The sequence below is a fragment of the Sturnira hondurensis genome, unplaced genomic scaffold, assembly GCF_014824575.4.
Source record: "Sturnira hondurensis isolate 20B ecotype Veracruz unplaced genomic scaffold, ASM1482457v3 Scaffold0016135, whole genome shotgun sequence".
NCBI lineage: Eukaryota > Metazoa > Chordata > Mammalia > Chiroptera > Phyllostomidae > Sturnira > Sturnira hondurensis.
Genome location: NW_028088766.1, coordinates 83,130 through 105,565, shown reverse-complemented (window position 1 = coordinate 105,565; position 22,436 = coordinate 83,130). Strand labels below are relative to the sequence as shown.

At 35.1% G+C, this 22,436-nt stretch overlaps 2 protein-coding genes across 19 annotated transcripts in view; one reads left to right on the top strand and one right to left on the bottom strand.

Annotated features, from left to right (window-relative positions):
- PPFIA2 (PPFI scaffold protein A2) overlaps positions 1–18,138 on the top strand; it is a 472,168-nt gene extending 454,030 nt beyond the window's left edge. For 13 of the 16 annotated variants that reach the window (XM_037065754.1, XM_037065753.1, XM_037065747.1 and 10 more), the window contains 5 exons: positions 10,819–10,994; positions 11,881–11,949; positions 14,444–14,603; positions 15,762–15,853; positions 17,861–18,137. In XM_037065754.1, coding sequence (XP_036921649.1) covers positions 10,819–10,994; positions 11,881–11,949; positions 14,444–14,603; positions 15,762–15,820 — 464 coding nt within the window. In that variant the 3' untranslated portion in view covers positions 15,821–15,853; positions 17,861–18,137. Of the gene's footprint in view, positions 1–10,818; positions 10,995–11,880; positions 11,950–14,443; positions 14,604–15,761; positions 15,854–17,860 lie in introns of all 16 variants that reach the window. The other 3 variants (XM_037065742.1, XM_037065741.1, XM_037065743.1) reach the window with 2 other exon arrangements.
- LOC119000665 (acyl-CoA synthetase short-chain family member 3, mitochondrial) overlaps positions 6,129–22,436 on the bottom strand; it is an 89,755-nt gene continuing 73,447 nt past the window's right edge. Inside the window, exons 10-11 of one of the 3 annotated variants that reach the window (XR_005069370.1) lie at positions 20,745–22,094; positions 6,129–6,140 (exon numbers count right to left, since the gene is read on the bottom strand). Coding sequence is in view for 2 of the 3 variants with exons in the window: in XM_037065755.1 (XP_036921650.1) it covers positions 22,026–22,094 (69 nt within the window). In the remaining variant the exon portion in view is untranslated. Of the gene's footprint in view, positions 6,141–18,139; positions 22,095–22,436 lie in introns of those variants that run through there. The other 2 variants (XM_037065756.1, XM_037065755.1) reach the window with 2 other exon arrangements.

Here is a 22,436-nt window from a genome sequence, read left to right as displayed (position 1 = left end):
AGAAAAAAAACTTACATGATTCACTAAGACTAAACACAAACAACTTCGCGTGGTAAGATCATAAATAGCCCGTATTTCCTATAATTGGTTCAATGACATTTACAGGAATATTTCTTGGCTGTGACTAGGGGATCTCTATTATTATCTGAAGTGTTAATTAACCTTAACCTTAATAAACAGCTTTCTAAAGAGAGGAGACCATGTGAATATCAAGAATGTACTCACATTTAATTTGTTGCTAGGAAACAGCCAACACTGATCTCTAGCCATTTATTGTTCAGGTTCAGAGGATTTCTACAAAGCTTTAAAATCAGCGTGTAAATTTTGCTTGGAAACAGATTTATAGAAAGGGACCTGATTTACAAAATGGAAAAAAAAAGAGATATGTTGCTGTTCTGAAAAAGAAAAGTTTGGATTAGTGCCGAATTTCCCTTAACGCTACAAATAAATGGATTTTATGTATTTGATAACTCTTAGCTATAGAGCAGCCACTCCCTAGGGGAATTTACCTCTTTTATTGAGGATCCTTTAATCGAGGGGCAGGTCATTCAGTAAGGGGGAGGAATATTCACGATTTTTGAACGAAAGGGGCGGAGACTTCTCAGAAGGACACTGTCAACCATTTCATGTCCTTATATGGGCTTTCTGCCTCTCATAATACTGGCTCCAGGTGTGTTGTTTACTATGCTAATATATTCAAGTGAGCAAATAATAAGTTTAGGGGCTACCAAAATGTGAAATTAGTCACCATGTTGGGTTGGGCTGGTCTTCTGCCAGTTCTAAGACAAAATCTTGTGGGACCGACTTCCTCACAAGTCCCCCCGAGTGCCACAGACAAGCGTGAATATGGCCCAGACATGACGTTATCTGCTTGGGTAGGAGGAGTGGGATGTGGCCAGTTTCTCAGGGGAGACAAAGGCCAGCAGTGGCCAGTTTCTCCAAAGAGAAAAAGGCCCAGAGTGCCTTTCTCCATAGCCTTTTATTGGGTTGTAATACACAGGAATACAGGGCAGCAAGGATCAAACAGTAGATAACATTTCAAAGGTATCTGGGGGCTTCAGAGTCTGAGTCAGTGTCTGTCAGGAAGAGAGTTGCAGAAACTTTGGAAAACATACTCATTTCCTCTTGGACCCTTATCATATGAATGAAAACACTTTTAGCAGAGCAGATTTCACAGGTTTATCAGCAAGTCTTTGTGATGCCAGATTGTTCCCTGGACAATCTGGCAGCTCTATCAAGGCAAGGAGCTGCACCTCTCCCCAACAGGTATTCAGGCTTAAGGGGATTAGAGCCAGGAAGTGCTTCTCCCAGAGGACATGGGGACTCGGCTGTGTCAAAGCCCAGGGTTGAGAGTCCATTGCTCTTTGTTGCAGCCCCCTCACCCTTCCATGAAGGCCTCCCAAGTGATCGAGTCTGGCTTAGGTTGCCCCCCGCTGTGAGGGGTCTTACCCGTCATTGACTTCCGACCAAGCTTTGGGGGCAGGGAGAGGAACTGAGGCAACGTTTGCTACCAGAGACAGAGTTTGTCTCCTGTGGCTGGCATTCCAAAGATCGTCCCTTGCCCTTAGCCACAAGGGGTACAGATACAATTCCTAAAACCAAGCAGAGTGGTCCAACAAAATCTCTTAGGGGTTAGTCTTACTATGTTTGCAACTGTCCTTGTAGCCTTTATGGGTTACCACCATTTTGCCACATACCCTACCTCAATATATTTGCAGGAAAAAATGGTAAATATATAATATCTTAGATTATCAAAAGATAAACCCAGCTCTAGAAATGAACAAACAGTTCCTATTCACAAATCTACTTAGTACAAAGAAAAGTAAACAGTTTCATTGGGTTTTTGTTAGGAAATTATTATCCCATTATTTTTTTAAATGTTGCATTTATTGCAAACAATTAGATAACCATTGTTCTGAGCTATACAGACCTGCCCAACTGAAGTGCAAGTGATGAATATAACCAAAGTATAATACTAACCAACTTACATTTTATTTGTTGAGATCTTTGTTCCTTAATGTAAAAACTAATGAAATCTCAGAGGAAAGTGTATACTCTAGGGCTGACCGGAAAACCTAGTAAGTATATATATATACTTAAGTACATAATATACTTTTATATTATATATTATATATATATAATATAAAATTCTCAGATATAGTAAAATCATTAGGGAAATCTTTGCTTTGCTGAAGACATGGGGAAAGAAACAGCCAAAACTCTGAGGTCGACAATAACTCTCCTACTTCCAAAAGAAATTCATTTTGCTTTGGCTGAAGCAAGAAATCATAAAAGGACTGTGGGAGGTGACCATTTTGAGTCTCGCCCCACGTGTTCCTCATCCACTAAGTCCAAAGAGAGACCTGGGGCCTTTTCTTTCTCAATAAGCTGGTCCAAGTCACAATAAGAGTTGAGAGAGAAGTGAGACAGCTACAGCTTCCAGATGAACGTACATGTGTGCTGTACCCTAACTGTGAATTGGCAGAGACAAAAAGAGCATAGACTAATGTGAGGAACTTATACTTCTGACTACAATGGAGTGCATTAAATCTTCAACAGGAACAAGTAAAAGGCTAGATAAATCAATAAACAGCTGTTTAAAGGCAGCACAAAGCAATAAAACACCTCGAGCTTAAAAGGTTAAGATCCTGGAAAAAAGAGAAGTGTATGGAAGTAAGCCTGTCTTTCTCTACCGCTTGTCCTTGTCTCACAGAGCAGGGGAAAAATATAATTGAAAAGTGCCAGTGCTTCCAGGCCTTGGAGAACCAAGGTCCTGGAGAAAAAGGAAATAAATAAGCCTGACATTTTACACAACTTTTGTCTTTAGACATTTCAATCATCAATGTATATGTGGGCAAAATAAGAAAACCAAGAAAGAAAACAGAAACATGCCCACAGATGAAATTGAATATTTTTTGTTATTGTTCAGAAATAGACTTTTAAACAATTGTGATTATTGTGTTAAGAAAAATATATAACAAAATGGAAAAATTTAGTGTATTGCTAGAAGCAAATGTTGAGAAATGACCAAATGGGAATGTGCAGAAGCAGAAAGTTGAAACCTGAAATTAAGAATTTCATAGGTGGTTTAACAGTAACAGAGAAGTTTAGTGAAATAAAAGCCCCACTGTTGAAAACATGTGACCTGAAACCTGAAACAGGAAAAGATTCAAAAGAGTGAATAATGTAAAACAGATCATTGGTGAAGAATCTAGTATAGGTATCGCTGGAATCCCAGGAAGAGAGATGAGAGAGAATGAGGCAGAAGCAGCGGAGATTTGGGGGGATGAGAACAAGCCGCAGATGCACAATACTCAGTGCACGCCTCACAAGATCGGAAAGAAAAGGGATGAGGTGGGAACACCTCGAGACACATTGCAAACAGGTGCTGAAAATCATGACCCCCAAAAAGACCAAAAAAAAAAACCCACTTAAAAACCGAAAAAAGTTAGAATCTACGAGAGAAAATGTCACATTACTTTCCAAATTACTTTCCAAGAAGTAGTAGAGATACCTGACTCGGCATCTAAAATAATGCCAGACGAACATGAAGTGACATCCTTAAATGTTTCTTAAAGTTAATCCTTACCTAAAAGTCCATAACTCTATGTCCATCAACATTAAAGGCAAAATTAATATAGGTTCATATAAATAAAATCTGGGAAATGACATTACCAGGAAGTTCAAAGAGAAAAGGAACTTTAGAATAAATTATTCAGGCCAAAAAATTTTTAAATGCACACAGTGTAAAGAGAATGGAAGGAATGTGTGGGAAATTTTAATAATGACAATAAAAGTAGTAATACTGCCTGTGGGGTTTAAATTTCACATAGAAATAAAATATAAGACAATTATAATGCAAAATGCAGGAAATAAATGAATGGAATCAAATTGTTTGGAGGTCTGTGTTATCTAGGAATGATAGAAGCATTAACTTGAAGGAGATTATAAGTTAAAGAAGCATATTACAAGCTTTAAGTGTGACTATTAAAAGAATAATATGAAATATAAAATTAAAAGCTAACAGAGTGGTAGAATAAAATAATTTTTAAAAACCATGATTTTTAAAAAGGCAAGAAAGGAGAGAAAAGGAACAATAGATAGGGAAGGCAAATTGAAACAGTAGATTTAAACTTAATCATCTGAGCAATAATGTTAAATGGGAGTGAACTAACCAACTTAAAAGGTAAATAAAAAAATAAAAACAATTATATGCTCTTTCCATCAATAACTATAAAGGCATAGAAAAGTTGTAAGTAAAGGAAAGAAAAATTAAGGAAACTGCTTTGGTTTTTCTAATATCAGAAAATAGACTTTAAGGCAGGAAACATTACCAAAAATAAATGGGTATTTTATAATAGAAGGGAAAATATGGCAAATTTGTATGTATGTAATATATAGACTTAAAATATGAAAAGCAAAACAAACAGATCTAAACATGGAAGTAGATATTTTCAAAATCATAGTGAGAGATACTAAAAACTTAGAAATTGATGAGTAGATAAATTCATAAAGATATAGGTGATTTGAAAAGTATGATTAAAAATTTAAACCTAATTGACATTTATAGGCTTATTCTGCCCAACATCTGAAGCAAACAGATTCTCTTCAAGGACACATAAACTATTTACCACAATTGATTGAGACATAATATAAATTCCAAAACACACAAAAACATACAGATCTATGTCTCTCTGTGTATATAGTAAAATTAAACTAAAAATCAGAAATCTTTAAACATTTGTTAATTAAACAGTGCACTTCTAAACAACCCATTAATCAAAGAAGAAATCACAAAGAAATTGGGAACTCTTTTGACTAAATGATAATAAAACTGAGATATCAAAACTTGGAAGCTAAAGCTAACACTATGATAGCCCTGACTACATTTATTAGAAAATATGTTCACATTAATTATCTAACTATTTATCTCAAGAAGCTATAAAAAACAAATTAAATTCAAGAAGGTAGGAGGAAGGAAATAATAAAAGTAAGAGAAGTTATTGTATGCAAAACCAACAAAATGGAGCAAATGAACTATACCAAAGTTGGTTTTGTGAAAAGACTAATAAAAGTGTCAACCTCCTATCAAAGTTAAGAAAAAACATAAAAATAACTAATGTAAGAAATAAAAATGCATGTAGCTGTAAGTCCTTTGCACCTTAAAGTGGTTAGAGGATTTTAGGGAATACTTTATGGCAAAAATGTTTAAAAAATTATAAATAGGCAAATTTCTAGAAAAGACACATTACATAAGAGAAATATGTTAATACAGTAGTTCTATAACTATTACACAAATATTCATATTTTAAAAATCTCATGAAAAAATGTCATGTCCATATGACTTTATTATTGAATTCTTCCAAATATTTAAGGGAAAGACTAACAGAAATCTTATACATATTCTTTCAGAGATTAGAAAAAGAAAAAACAGTTTCACCTTCATTTTATGGGACCAGCAAAACCTTGATAGCAAAAACTAATAAGGACACTAAAAAGGGATAATTTCTGACAAACAGATTATAACAATAAATAAAAAGGATAATATATCAGTGGATTGAGCACGGGCCTGTGAAGCAAAGGGTCTCTGGTTCGGTTCCCAATCAGGGCACATGCCTGGGTTGCAGGCCAGGTCCCCAGTAGGGGACACATGAGAGGCAACCACATATTGATGTTTCTCTCCCTCTCCTTCTCCTTCCCTTACCCTCTCTCTAAAAATAGATTAATAAAATATTTTAAAACAAACAAACAAAAAGAAACATTAAAAAAAGGATAATACATCCTCGTGAAGATGGTTTAATTCCAGGAATTTTATGGTTAACATTTGATAACTTCATCAATGTAATTGACCAAATTAACAGCATAAAGAAAAAAATCAAGATTTCCTCAAACAGATTAAGAGAGCTAATTTATTAAAAATAAATACTTAGCAAACTAGAAACAGAAATGATTTTTTGATCTAATAATGAGTATCTGTTAAAAATACATAAACATCAGCCCTGACCATTGGTTGGTCATCATCCCACAAAGTGAAAGATCGCCAGTTGGATTCCTGGTCAGGGCACATGCTGGGTCATGGGTTCTGGTCCTGAATGGGGCGTGAGGCAACCAATTGATGTTTCTCTCTCTCATCGATGTTTCTCTCATCTCTTTTTCCCTCCCATCCCTCTCTATAAAAATAAATTTAAAAAACATACACACACACACACTCACATGTAATATTGAGAGCTTTACCACAACTTTTATTCAAGATTGAACTAAAAAGTCCCAAATAGTGCAATAAATAGAAGAAAACCAAACAGGTAAATTTTTCAAACTGCATAAGAATGAGAAAAGTCTGGAACACTCCATACTTCTTCAGGACTGTAACATTTGAGGATGTTCCAAGAAGCATCAGTTCCATCAAAAATTCTCCCTGAAAAATAAGAATAAGATTCCTTGACCAAAGAAACATATTCTTGGAGATATATTTTATATACAATATGTTTATTCATTTATATAAAATATGTGTCACCTAGAATAGAATAAATAAATATATTTAATTTAATTGTATCTCAAACTATTTTTTGACAGTCTCTTAAAACTTTTTATCTATGGTAATTTTTGAGGAATATGCCTATATATACTTAGGCACAACAATATTCTATACTCATACACACATATAATGTAATAGATATAATGTTGAATTATGATTATGTAACTTTAGATATGTTTAAAATTATTACTTCAAATGTAATATTTCTGAGATTTGCACATGAGGGTGATTCTCATTATATTCTAAAGATTTCATTGGATAAACTCTACCTATGTAATGACAAAATATTTTTTTATTATATTCTTTTAGTAATAAATAGAGCACAAAATTAATTAACTAAATTTGGCTATATCATAAAAAAGTTATATAGAGAATCTAAATAATCCAATGATAGGCAATGTGAACTACTACTTGATTTTAGCAAGATCTATAGGTAAAATGTCAATATAGCTGAAAGGAAATGCACTACCAAACCATGAAAAGGCATGGAAGAAACTTAAATGAATATTACTAAATGAAACAAGCCTATATTAGAAGTCTCCATTCTATGATTCCAATTGTATAGTATTCTGAAGACAGTAAAAAGATCAGTGGTTGCCTGCAGTTAGAGGGGAGGGAGGAATGGACAGACAGAGCACGGGGGAGTTTTAGCCAGGGAGGCTATCCTGTGTGATGCTATAATGATGGATCATGCCATTAGACATTTGTCTAAACCCGGAGAATGTACACCACCAAGAGTGAACCTCGTTATGGACTTTGCATCAGTGTAAGCTTCTTCAGTTGTAACAGATGTCTTACTTTGGTAAGGGATTTTATAGTGAGGGAGGCTGGCCATGTTGGGGGGTAGGGAGAACATAGGAACTTTTTACTTCTTGCCCAATTTTGCTATGAACTTACAAAACTCAAAAAAACAAAGATTACTTTAAAATACCAATAGAAAATCAAATATATTTCTAGTGTATAAGATATTAACAACAACTGTAACAGGACAGTCAAACATCAAATAAAAGGAAAGATCTATGAGACTCCTATACAAAAAATTAAAACAAGTTATTGAAGGAAATTAAATGGATCTATAGATTCAGTACAATCTTAAATAAAAACCCAAGGGGGTATGAGAAGGGAGATTTAAATTTACTATATCAGGCTTTAAAATATATATTGAGATTCAAAGCCCAAGAATAGCCAAGACAATCTTGAGGGAAAAAGCATATAATTTAAGTAAAGGATTTAAACTACTGCATGTAAGTATTTTATGATTAGCATTTGATAATCTCATCAGTGTAATTGACTAAATTGACAGCATGAAGAAAAAAATAAAGATTTTTCTCAAATAGATTAAAAAGATAATTTATTAGAAATTAATACCTTAGCAAACTAGAAACAGTGAATAAGCTACAGTAAATAAGACAGAGTGATCGTGGTGGAATAAGTAATAGAACAGTGGAATGGAATTGACAGCCTAGAAACAGACTCACACTCACATGAACTCTCAGTCCGTAACAGGTGGCAGGGTGTGCGTGGTCTTCCCAGCTCACAGCGCTGAGTCACCTGGACACTCACTGTCTTTTTAAAGAGCACTGACCCTACCTTCTGCTGTGCAGACATTAATTCAAACTGAAATGTAGATTTAAATATGAAAAATAAAATGAAATAAAATTAAGCTTCTAAAGTTAACATAGAGAAATATCTTCTGATTTTTTTGAAATAGGCAAATATTTCTTATACATAACACAAAAAAGGTTAACCTTAAAAAAGACAGATAAACTGAAATTCATGAACATTAAGGACAAGGGTCACCAAAAGATAAATTTAAAAGAGCAAAAAGCAGTTTCAGAGTTGAAAAAGCTATTTGCAGTACATCTATCTCTAACAAAATAATTATATATTGGATATCTATAGGACTCTAATAAATGAATAAGAAAAGAACAGATGTTTACAAAATGGGTAAAAGACACTTAAAAGAACTGCATAAAAGAAGATTTCCAAATGGCCAATAAATATATGCAAAAATTAGTTAACAAGGAGGTATCAGAGAGTTACAGATCAAAGCTACAGTGAGGTATCACATGTACAGTTTGCCAGGGCTGCTGTAACAAAGTACCAGGGATGGGGAGGCCTGAACAGCAGGAATGTGTTGTCACAGTTCGGCTAGATGAAGGTGTCAGCAGGGTTGGTTCCTTTTGAGAGGACTGTGAACAAGGTTCGTTTCCATGCCTCTCCCCTACCTTCTGGGGGTCTCCTGGCAATCTGGGTGTTCCTTCACTTGTAGAAGCATCACCCGTATCTTTAACTTCATCTTCACAGGATGCTCTCCTTGTGTGTGTATTTTATTTCCAAATTTCCCCTCTTAAGAAGGAAACCAGTCATACTGGATTAAGACCCTTTCTAGTAATCTCATTGTAATTTGATTGCTCCAATAAAGACCATATCCAAATAAAATTACATTCCAAAACACTGGGGATTAGGACTTCAATGTATAGATTTTGGGGGGACACAGTTCAACCCCTAATGACACAAAATTTACCATAATGGCTAAAAACAAACAAGTAAAATGAAACAAAGCAAATGAAAACTACAAAGTATTGGTGAAGATGAAGACTTCCATACACTGCTCCCAAGATTTAAATTATGAGAGTGGAGTTTATTTAGCACTATCTGCTCCTGTTAAATGTATGTATAAAAATGATTCACCAATTCTATTTCTTATTATTTGCTCAACACCAGCAATATTAAAAAATAATTATATAAGAATATTCAAAGCAGCACTGTTCTTAATAACTCACAGTAGAATCCACCCAAATGCTCATCAGTACAATGGCTAAATTGTGGCATAATCCTACAATGGAATACTTAATACCAATGAAAATGAACAAGCTACTGCAATTTGCCACAGCATGGATAAATCTTATATCGAGTGAAAGACACAGGCACAAAAGTTCATATTCCATTATTTTACTTATCAAAACCTAAAAAAAAAAGATCAAGCAAAACTAATCGGTGGAGAGAATAGTCAGTGTATTGGCCGTACCAACTATTGCTGCAGTGAGGACAGAGATGGAGAAAGGACAGGAGGGGCCCTCTGGGGGCAGGGCCGTCACTTTACTGCTGTAGTGTTATGCATTAGAAAACCTCACTTGGTTAAAATGAATGCATTAAGACAAGTTAGTGTTGCTTTTGAAAAACAGTGTATGAATATACTTCTTCACCTCCCTCACCCAAATACTACCTTGTTTCTTACAGATAAATGGGAGAAAATAAACAGTTACAGATGTAGAATAACTCCCCAAATATTTATACTTTTTCTGGAAAAGGTGTAAATTTTATTTAGAAAAAATAACAGAAAAATGTACTTTTACTGTAATCATAAATTATGAGTTTCATTTCCCTTTCTATAGGGTTAGAAAAAATGTTTCCATATTTCTTATTTCCTCTCAAGTTCCTTAAAATTCTTCCTTTACCATGGCACATTCTGGCCCTTCTAACTATTTTACTTGTTATGTAGCCTTCTGTCAACTAATAACCGGGAAAAGTGGGAAAAATAATAAAATATACTTTGATATGTTCTCATCTAATAAAAGCATTATTTTATTTTTCTCTAAAGGTTTTAGTTTCAGAAAGTAAAGTCTAATGACTGTTTTATACCTCCATAAAATACTGCTTTTCAGGCTAATCAGAAAATCGGCTTGTAATTTGACTGAATGTTTGATTTTTGCATTAGTGTGAGATTTAAAAGAATGAATTTCCAAAGTAGTAGAGCAGTATCAAACTATTCAGTCCTTGTTTTAGCTTCCTGTTCTGGTCTCTGGTTTGTTACTTCAGATGGAAAAAAAAAAAAGCCTCTTCTAGTCTATTTAAATAGTGGTTAAAAAAACACTGATGAAGACCCCTTCTAGATTCTCCCTTTGCTTTCTGTACAGAAGCTGTGTATTAAGAAATATCCCCATCTGGTGGTAAAAGTATCAAACTTCAGACAGATCCCCCGAGCTTTCAAATGAAAACAAGAAACACTTTGAGACATTGTTTCATGTGATGGAAGCGCTCTGGTTTAGGTGATAACAAACACCCTTAAAATGACAACTGTTTTTTCCAGAGTAAAAGTAGAATAGGTTAGTTATTAGGACAGTAAAGACTTGGCACATAAGGGCCCAGGTGCATTAGGGAGTGGATAAAGAAATCGGCATCAATGCTGACCTGGCCAGATGCCTGTGACCCCTTTCAACCGGTAGTTTTGTTTACTATACAAAATACTGCAGCCTAAAATGATGCACCTCTTTTCCTAGATGTGCTGGTGTGGAGCAATGATCGAGTTATTCGCTGGATCCAGGCGATTGGACTTCGAGAATACGCAAATAATATTCTTGAAAGTGGTGTGCATGGCTCACTCATAGCTCTGGATGAGAACTTTGACTACAGCAGCTTAGCTTTATTACTGCAGATTCCAACACAGAACACCCAGGCAAGCCCCTCTGTGCTGCACCTGCACTGTGTCCTAATTTACACAATGACTAGCTAAACTTTTAGGGGGGATTTGGCTGTGTATTAATAATTCCTATTGAGAGTTAGCCCAACCTTTGAAACATGTCATTGGGGCTGTAATTTCAAGCTACTGAATTTCTAGCCAAAACAAAATCATAAAATTAATCAGGAAGGGATTTAGAGGTTATGTGGTCAAACCTCCCACCTGAATGCCAGATTCCCTGAGACAATATCCCTGACAGATGGTCTTCAGTTTCTGCCTCTACAACAGGCAGTCATTTCTATTTACATATCTGAATTATACAGTCACTTAGCACTAGGTATGCATGCCATCTATTCCCACATCTGGATAATTATTCGAATCACCAGAGTTCCTTAAAATTTTTAAATAAAATCTGCAAACTATATATAACAGGCCTAAGAAATCAGGTATCCAGAGACAAAGCACAAGAATCCTAATTCTCTAAAGTTTCCCCAAATGATAATCATTGTTCAAGTTTGAGAACTATGTGCATAGACTTATTCAAAATTTGGCAGTCCAACTTCACTGTATATTTTGTGTTTATGTTTCAAATTTTATAGAAAAATGTTGTTTGAACAAAGCAGCAAAGCGAGGTCAGTCAAAGCCCCTAGACCTCAGGCATTTATGCGAGGCCATTTCTCAGCTGTTCACAGATGAAAGAAAATTGCCCTACCTTTTATTTGTAGGACACATTTACAAGGGCTTATAGATAGGGAAGACTAAAAACTTAAGACATCATAAATATAACAGGGTTTGTAATGCTTTCTCAGATAAATATAATATGTATTTTTCTTTTCAAGAAAATGTGATTTTGGTGCTGGTAACTGTTATTTGATGTCAACAGGCAAGGCAAATTCTTGAAAGGGAGTACAACAACCTCCTGGCTCTGGGGACGGAGCGGCGACTGGACGAGGTGAGTCCTGCTCTATCATTCAAAGCAATCTTGGGAGGAAATGACAAGCAAAATGGCTTCAAGGACTAGGACTCAGAAATTAGTCAGATGCTTGCTTTATGGATACAATCTAGAATCCAGTATTGTTCCTCAATATTACATTTTACTACTCATTTTACTTTTGAAAGAGATTCATGAATTCATGAATATTATCACATCAGCAGTTAGAAATGCTAAGAAGTAATTTAAAAACACACCTTTTTTCCATGAACTGAGAATGGAAAATAATGTTGAAAGCAGTTTTTTTTCAGTTATAAGTAACGATAACACTAATCCTAATAAATTCAGCTTTTTAATAAGAATTGATTATCTCTTAAATATCAGTGTATCTTCACAGGAAGTTTTAGGATATTAAAATGAAGAGGAAAAACTTGCTTTCAATAAGTGGGAAGCTTTTCATTATTTTATATAGAATTATTGAGTCTTTCTTAAAAATATATGAATGGCATTTTAGCAATTGTAGGATTTGAGGGCTATATCTAGCATAAGAATCCCTCTACATCATATACTCATGTGTAAGTGACTTGGAAAATAATGAACAGGTTAGCAGCGTCCTGAGAGGAAGAAGCCGGAGGCACATGACTAAACTCTGCATGGACAGACACTGTGGGCTTCAATAGTCCTTCCGAGTTTTTACCGGGCCTTTCTGGAAGCAGGGAGTGGAAACCTGAGCATGAAGAGATGCATAATTTTGTGTTGCAAAATGCAGCTGTTTCTTGGCTATAAAGAAAAGCTGATTAACATAGTTTTGTGAATGAACCCAGGAAATACTCAAATGAGGCAATAATTCTACATTCAAATGGGCAGGGCGGGAGGATCTTGGTTTTATAAATTCTAATCTGTCTTTTGTAGAGGAAGTTACAACAGATAAACTCTACAGTCTTGACCTTGGCTAACTTCTTTGAAATTCTTCCTCCTATGCAATCAGGGTTATGGATAATATTTTTAAGAACCAGTTAATAGTTAACTAATTTTAATTTTATAAGTTGTCTGATAATCTTTTTAATCCTTATTCTTAATTGTTGAATCAAAGTCTACATATACCCATACAGACTTTTAAATACAATAGTCTCCTGTTTTTGCAGCTAAGTTGAATGAGCAGATGCAAGGAATCATGATTTTAGCTCTTAAATTCCTGAGTTATTTTTGAGCCCTTAATGCATACATTATAAGAGTTGTATATTCTTACAATGTAATATAACAATATATAGAACTGAAGAATATTTAAGTTTATGCAACAACTTCTCTAAGATCCAAGAAGTCAGAGAGCCCACATCTGTGAAATTTTGCTTCTTCTGTGCATAAATAAACATTTGGAGATCTAGGCAATGTAAAACCCAACAGTTGAAGAATAGCAGACATTTCTTAACCTATAAAATGTCTACCAAGTCTGAACAAAATGTAGATACTGATAATAAGAATTCTACAAGACCAGTGGATAGATATAATCACATAAATTATTTTATTTTTCCCAGAGTGACCTTGTGTGTTATATAATTAAATTAGCAATCTATGATGAAGAGTCCGCTAGAGTGTTCCTTATTTATGACAGTAATAAATTTGCACTGCATATCAATAATTATGTATGCTAAAATGAAGCCACCTGAGTTAGTAGGGGAACCACACATACATAGGGCATAGATGGTCCTTCTCTGCATGGGAGATTTAGTAATATAAAAACGTAAGATCTATGTGGAATGATTAACATTTTCCTTAGAATTAGATGCAAAGAATAATATTAGTTGAATACCAAATTACGGATTGCTGGTTACCAATGCAGTTGATTATCAAAATAAATGTATTGTGTAGGAATTTGGTGTATGCACAGAGTGGGGAAAGTTTTATCATCAATATGTAATAGAATCAGCAGCCAGAGTTACTTTATGTGTTTAGTGGCATCTCAAGAGCACATGTCTTCATTAAAAAGATAGTATCCAGGCTGTACACATTTCTCAACAAATTAAAAGTCAACTCTGTATCAGCTAAAATCTAGCATGTGACAAATTGAGTTTCTTACACAGACTATAGGTTATAGTAGCCCACATAAGCCAGACTATATGAAAAATAGACTCCTTATAGCATGTATCTTTTGGACACATAAAAGCAAAATTCATAAATGGTTTTCTGAGTGTGTGAGCCAATATTTATTCCACTAAGTGTATCATCTTATACCATAAAACCAATTTCTATATAATGCAGCAGACCATCGTCAGTATACACTTTTTGGAAAAAAGCTGGAGTTTTATTTTACGTTTCCAGAGATGTTTCATGTACAAGATAACAAACCTTAAGTTTGAAATCATATGAAAACTTAGTACAAACATTTGTTTTGGATTTCCTGCATTTTCACTTTGTAATCAATTAAACTCTCAAAATAAAGCTTAGTATTCTATATGTATACTCGACAGGCTGAATGTAAATAAAGCGTTACCTGTTTTTAACTCTGTACCGGCAGAGCGATGACAAGAACTTCAGGCGTGGGTCGACCTGGAGGCGGCAGTTTCCTGCCCGTGAGGTGCATGGGATCAGCATGATGCCTGGGTCCTCGGAAACACTGCCAGCCGGATTCAGGTTAACCACCACATCTGGGCAGTCGAGGAAAATGACAACGGATGGTACAGAAGTTTTGCATTTCTGCTTATAAAGTGAAAAGCTTGTTTAGCAAGTGCTAGCATCTTCTCTGACCTTGCATAGCTTTTTGGAATTGTCTTCTTGAGTTGGTTTGCTCTGCTTGAAGTTTACTTTGCTTTCATCAGACCAGACTCTTTTGTAAACAGCTAGTGCATGAATTCATGGCCCTTTATGCACATTTTAAAGATGATTTATAATATTTTTAAAGGACAGATTTGGCTAATGTCCACATCTAGGAACAATGATAAACACCTGCATGCTTTGTGTTTCTTTACTCTTCTATTCCTAATAATTCATTTAATTAGATGTAGTAAATGGAAATGAACTCTGCTCTCATCCCACGTGTTTGAATGTTTCAAGTTTTATACCTCAACTTAGAAACCCAGACTCATCAGAAATCCCCAGCTTTGAGCAAGGTAGTAGGCCTTAAATAAACAAGCACAACCATGAGAAGAGAATTAAACACACACAAAACCAACAGTAATTTCCCAATGAGCATTTCCTTCTGTGGACATTAGATTTCTGCTGTATACTTCACAAAGAAACCAGCCATTCTGGAGGAGATACAGTTAGACTTGGTAGTCGCAGGGCTGTTTCTGTTTGGTAAGCATTTAAAAAACAAATAGCCCACTCTCCTTATTAAGACAATCACCTAGAATCATTCTTTTTAAGTTTTACAGTTATTATGGCCCATATAATTCATTCTGATATAAACTGTGGTCTTTGATTTACATTTCTTCTAACTTGTTACTATTATAGGACATGATAGCAAAATTCATGAGGAATTTAACATGATTAAAATTAATGCAGAAGCTCTTCAGTACTTGGAGGGGGAAACACCCACCCTAATAAATTCTCCAGCAGCAACCTTTGCTTGAAAACCAGAAGCAGCCTGGGGAGCTGCTCCTGTTCCAGGTTTCATCTAAGGAGGATACACAGCCCCAAAGATCCGTGAAGTCACTTGGGAATGAACTTTCATTAGTAACTCGGTCTAGAGAAGAGGAGTAGGACTGACTTATACCTGAGAGAAAGAACACCTAAGATGTTCGGGATCCCTTTATGCAGGGAACATAAATCTTTCTCATCTGAAATTCTGTACTCCATCGTCCAAGTCCCTCTAAAGCCCTTTTCTCCGTTTGCAGTTGCTTCCTCCAGGCTGCAGAGGTTAGACAACTCCACTGTTCGCACATACTCATGTTGACCAGCCACTCAAAGGAGGCAGCACTGACTTGCTGTGAGTAGTTTTCCTTGGCTGACAAAAAACAAATGCCCACAAAAATGAAACCTGCATAGACTACAGAATACACACCGTAGTCTTTGGTATGGCTCCGCAGTACAGAAGGGAGGTAACCCCTTTGTCTTCCTGGAGGGTGGAAAGGAATCTTTACATTTTAACTCTTACTCTAGGATTTCCTATCACAGCCTGTCTGCTGTCATTGGAGGCCTGTCTGCAGGAGGCCTGGCACCACCTTAGCACGTGTGGGCAGGTTGCTGCCACACTCTCCTGTTTTTTAGTACAGTTCATACTGATGCACATGGCAATATTTACTGATGAGAATGTGGCAATTCAAGAAGGAGACACTTTTAAGTGAAATTTTATATAGGGGAAACTGAAATAAACAGTGATTTTCAGAGTAAAATAATGGCAGAGATGGAAAAAGATTTGCAGGTGGTTTTATTTTTTTAAGAAAAAGGATAACTGGAAATTTTGAACTTTTAATATGTGTCATCAATATGATTTATATTTGTTGAAAATAAATATGAATTTTAAGTGCCTTGGGCTAGCAGCATGGGAACAAAGTTAAATTACTCTAAGAAGGACAGACAAGGCTAACAGCAAACCTTGATACATACCATGCGATACAGGATATTTTTCTTTTATAGAAATATTACTTGATGGGATTCCAATTCCATACCAAAATGGAGTTTTATTGGCAGTCTTAGTAAAACTGTGGTTTCCTAGTTAAAGATGCCAAGTTCTCATACAACATTTTTTTTTAACCTAAAACCATGCTTTACCAAAATACTTTACCATCTACAGTGAATTAATATTTTGGAAACACATTTTATAGGGCAATAATTAGAACAAAATGTCTTTGCAGAGAAGGAAAGGGAAAGCAGTTATAGGCAGAGGAACAGCTCATCTTGTGCTGTTTATTCATTGCCTTGAACTAAAAGCACCACACAATTTATTGTTGGTCTTTGGGGCCTAGTATGGGAGCTGGTACACTGCCTTTCTTAGGTCACTGTTTGAAGCTTCTGATGATAAAACAAAAAGCCTTCAGATAAGATATCTTGGAATATAAAACCCTAACATTAAAATTTTAATTACGGCATGCAATTTGGCATCTAATTAGGCATGATCTAAAGAATAAAATAATTTGGCTAATTTGGCTAAACAAGAGGCTTTCCAAAATGCTCTTTGTAATCGCTTCTACACATAACATGATAATTTTCCCAGAAATGAATACTTCACTATCTTACAAATGACTATTTAATATGTTGAGTAGTATTTGCTTCTAAGCTCTTGACTGATGGGTAGAATAATTTTTTATTTGCAATCTGTATTTTGTGCACGGCACTCAAGTTTATATTTCTTAGTTTTTACCATTAGATGGGAGAAAGGTATTTATTTACATTAAGTTAACCTAGGACAACCAATTTTCATTTTGATGAAACATTAACACTTTTGTTATTAAATTAAGAACAAATTTATTATTTATTTTGTGTCAGGAAAAGGAATCGTGAACTTTTCCTACATATATTATGAGAAAAAGATATCAATGATGCCTCATCACTGACCCAGATTCTTTCAATATGTTATTTATTATCATTATGTTTTGTTGAAATTAAAGTATCTCTATAAGAGCTCCAAAATATAAGCCAGAATACAAATATATTCCATAGAACAGGTCAACTACACCCAATTTATTGATGACCAAGCCATACATCTGTCAGAAGAACTGCTAATATTTTCTGTTAACACCTTTTTGCAAATATTACTGCCATGCTCCCCACAGAATTGGGCAAACATTATTTATCGACATTGCCTGCACAAAATTGGAGAAGAGCAAATGTTCATTACATACACCTGTCGGTTACGTCCTAGACGGTGCCCTGCTCATTACCTCCTGGGGCAGAAGGAGGCAGGCTGCATGCAGGGGGACACCGAGGGGAGCAGGCGTGGGCTTCCCAGCCTGGGGCCCTACGGTAAACTGACGCTGTCTGTTGGATATTCTAGATGTCGTCTTTTCAGTCTACCCTACCTAAAGTGCACTACCACCTAAGAAGATGAGCAGCGAACACCTTCATGAAGACTGAAGGCTAAGGAAATAACCACAAGTAATGGCTTATTGAATTGAAAATGTGATTTGGGGGGAAGTCACATATTAAGTTTGATTAGTTTATGACAATTGTAAGAAAATGCTTATGTCATTTGAAAAATAAACATCATCCACATCATAAATTCTGTACAAGAGATGCTTTTATGAAATGGAGCCACTTGTTTTTCATGTTTTATTGTAATATACTAGGCATTTATGTATTACTGTGTATGTATTTCTTTTTAAATGTGTAAGTTTTATGTAAATGGATATAAATATGATTTTTTAAAAAATAAAATATATGGTTCATGGAGTCTTGAGTACAAACATTTGACAATACCCTATACTGTTTGTATTTTACCATTCCACCATTTTTACAGTTTTTGAATTATAACAGTCAGACCGACGTTTCCTGGAAGCATGTTTCATGCCTCCACACTTCACCTTCAAGTCTGTCAATACTTAAAGCTGAAAACCTGCCTCTGATCATGTAAAAAAGAATGATTTAACCTGGAACTGGAGCCAAAAATAGACCTTTAAAGGCAATCAGGGACGTCCTCTATCCTTAGAAATAGCACTGTGATGGCTCGATCTCCTTTTCAATAGAAAACAAAGCCAAACTGTTTACAAGAGTCAAAAAATTTATTTAAAAAATTTATAAAGAAAAAAAACCGTTATCTTCTCTTGTTACCTGTGGACCAATAAAACAAATTTCCTTTACTGAGAACCACATGCTCATTCAGATGGTCTAGAACCTCCCGCCAGCCAGCCAGCCAGCCAGCCAGCACTGCTTAGTGAACGGGCCACTGCAGGGTCTGCGCTCGTTTCTACTGGAAGAAAACATAACCCAGACCCCTCCCTTTTGTCCGTGTAACAGGGCAGCAGCCAGACGTGTGTCTAATATTATAAGCTTTTAGCCAAGATAGCCTTGTTTTGACTTCCCTGAAGTCAATCTTATCAGAGGAAATAAATGAGAGACAGAATGATTAACATATATAGTGTATAAAGTGTAGAAGAGTAATCTCTTCCCTGTGGCTTTATTTGGTGGTGTTACTGTTGTTTATTCTTTGTTTATATGGGAGATTTCAAAGTAAAACCTATTTAAAAATACATTTATCTAACTGCTGATTTTCTGCTGTTTGATCTTATGAAGCGCAAGACCTGTCATTAGTAATTTCATTTTTGTATTTAATTTGCTATGTTTGCACGTACATTACATTTGTTTTGATGTCTATTTTTGTTTAAGCAGATTCAGTCAAAAGGTAATGGTAACAGAACCCTCTCCATTGTCAATAAAAAAAAAAAGAATACTTCCAGTTCTTTGTTTAAGCTTTGTTTTCTGGTCACATAAAGTTTAACAATTGACTTAAAATTGTTTTTAGGTCAGCTCACTTCAAAAGTAAGCTGGCCACAAGAGGGAGACCTAAACCTGCTCATGAGAGTGATTTTAAGTTTTCTGGAAACAGTGCCTGGGCAAAAACAATGGGAAAGAGCTTTCAAAGCTCATATGAACCTGGGGATGTTGACTTACAAAAATGAAATATAGCTAGAAACTATGATATTGCAACAATGTAAACTAGATCTGCATCTACACATACAAGGGTGGTCACCAGCAAGAAATATTAATCGTTTATAATACACTACAATATATAGGGATAAAAAAGATCCAGTCATTTGTTTCAAATAAGCATAAAGTACTCTTTAATGTGCAGAATAGTGTCTCTCAGATTCTAAAATCCATTTAATGACCATCTAGCAACATTATGAATTTTCATATTTTTAATGAATGAAGCCTTTACAAATATAATTTTATATGAATTGAGCTGCTTTTTAAATATAAAACAGGTCTGGACTGTATGTACCCAATATATTTTCTTGAGCAAAATAACCCAATTGAAGAACACTCTATAGATTTTAAAAGAAAATATTTATATTTTAATTTTTCCAATGTCTTACAGTAAAAACAATTATGGAAATACGAAAGAAGATCGTAGAGAATTTATTTCAGCAAATTTAAATGTGATCGAATTTTTAGTAACATTACATCGTTATTTTTAAAGATACATTTCATTAGAAATATTTTAGGAACTAGGTAGTAAAAGTGTTTTATGATTAAAATATTAAAATAGAAAATGTATTTTTCCTTCCAAAATTTAAAGTCTGATGACTTGTCTCTCTTGCCCCACATTTATTAATATGAAAGTAACATTATTTTCTCTGACCCTACAAAGGAGATAAATTTCCTCAACTGGATACAAGAAAAAGCCACTTTCCCAGTTTTTCACATTGTTCTCCTCCCACTCAACTGGAAAATAGCTCAAGCTGCTTGGGGAAGTGTGCTCTGTAGCTCTGACTCCCAGGAAGAACCTGCAGGAAGACCAAAGACGCACCTTCCCTCACTGCTTGCGTCAGTACAATATACTTTGTGCTCATACCTTGCAAGTAATACATTTTCAGATAAAGAAGCTGCCATTTCAAATTAACTGAATCTTATATGAAAGTGTAAGGTAATAAAATTAAATGCTAAGACATTAAAAATGGATTATTTGTTAAGATTACAGATGCGATAATGGACTAAATGTACCCAATAGAAGCTACAGTTTAAGGAGCCCGACAGCTTCAAATTATAAACTGATTGTCTATCTAGTTGGTTTAACTTAGGCTATTAAAAAATTAGTGGGAACGACAGATGAATGAATGTATTGTTTCCATGTATAGCAATCGGGAAGCCAACTTAAGCTAATAGGAATTTACTTGAGAAGTCGTCAATATTATTGCTTATGATCCAAATAAAAAGCACACATTTTCAAAATGCCTTTATACAGTTTGTAAGCATTTTGTATGAAACAAACAAGTAAGTAAGCTCTTTATTTATTACCTCTGACATATATTTGGTGTAGGCAGACAGCTGTTAAGGCATGTTAAGACAGCTGCTCTTTGAAAATAAGGTCCCCGTTGGACTGAAGGGTTAAGGAATATTTGAATCCCATCAAAGACTCAGTGGGCATGGTGTATTTTTGTGTTCAAATGTATTCTTTGACTGCAGATAATGTGTCTGCCCCTATGTAAACCGTATATTGAATTATCTGTATATGTCCAGTCAGGTTAATTGGCACATTACCATAAGCTTATTAACAAAATTCTTTCAATTAAAAATAATAATTCTCAATAGTTTTATAGAAGCTTAAAATGGAAAGATATACTTGGATGTCACAATATTGTTTTAGTGGGTTATTTAAATTATAAATTTTACATAAAAGTTTGTATTTATTTGTTTCTCTTAGCATAATGTAATTTACATTTCCTCCTGAAGAGCTTTCTCAGCCAACCCACCTCATTTCTACATTATTTTCTTGTTTCCATAAGAAGCTGGAATCATTAGGTGCATGGTCAACTAAGAACAGTAGCCAGGAGGTGGGGCTCCTGGGAGCCCTCGTCTCAGAAACTAAGAGAAAGGACATAGGACCTGCAAGGTCTTTCAGGCAGGGTATTTCCCTTGACTGAATAACACATGACCTGACCGCAGAGCTGTGCCCTGGAAGTCAGTATCTTATAATGGTCATTATCAGCCTTCCCTCAAGAAATGACTAAACAGGCCTCCCTATCTAGAAAATCGTCTGATTAGATGATGACCATGCATGTGAGCATGTCAAAAATATTAGAAAACATTGCAAATTTCCATAAGAAAAATTGTAATTATTTTCTGACTTCGACTTGAGTTTTAGGTTTGGGGTCAAAGCTACAGATTTCTAATTAGGAAGCGGCTCTATATTAATGTCACCTTCAGTTAAAATGCTTTTGGTGGGGGGAACACTTTTTCAAAATCATACATTGGATATATTTTTCTAAAATTAAAGTGCTAGACAACCTATAATGAGTCACATTACAGGTAATTGATAGCAATGCTCACTGGGTCTAATCAAGCATAAGGCACTGATCTTTCACGAGGGCTTCCAGTGTGTTCTTTTAGACTAAGCTTCACCATTCCCATTCCAGTTGGCTAGTAATTTCTACATAAATATTTATTTCTGGGACATAATTTTTTAAAAAGTCAACTTCTGTTAGGAAAATTGACTCAAAAAGTCATGACGCCTGCTTCAGCACTTCCTCTATGTGCCTGAAAATGCTGGGGTCTTCAATGGTAGGTGTTATCTGGGGAAAAAAGAAGGGGAGAGACGTGAATGCACTTCCTTGCACCGCTTTCACCCTCCCTGTGATTAACCAATTATGTGCAATGCTGTGTTTCCCATTTTCTCATGATACTCATATGGAAATGTTCAAAAATAGAAAACTTTGAACCTAATATTTTAAAACATATTAACAACAACAGTTTCCAGAGTGATAAAGGAAACTGTTCTATTAGCAAAACTATTGGTCCTTAATACTATTTTCTCCGGAATCCCTGTTATGGGGCTTTCTATGTACCTCTATGAAAAGAAAATAAATATTCTTTTTGCATTTGCTCATACAACTACTCTACTATCAAAATGTATA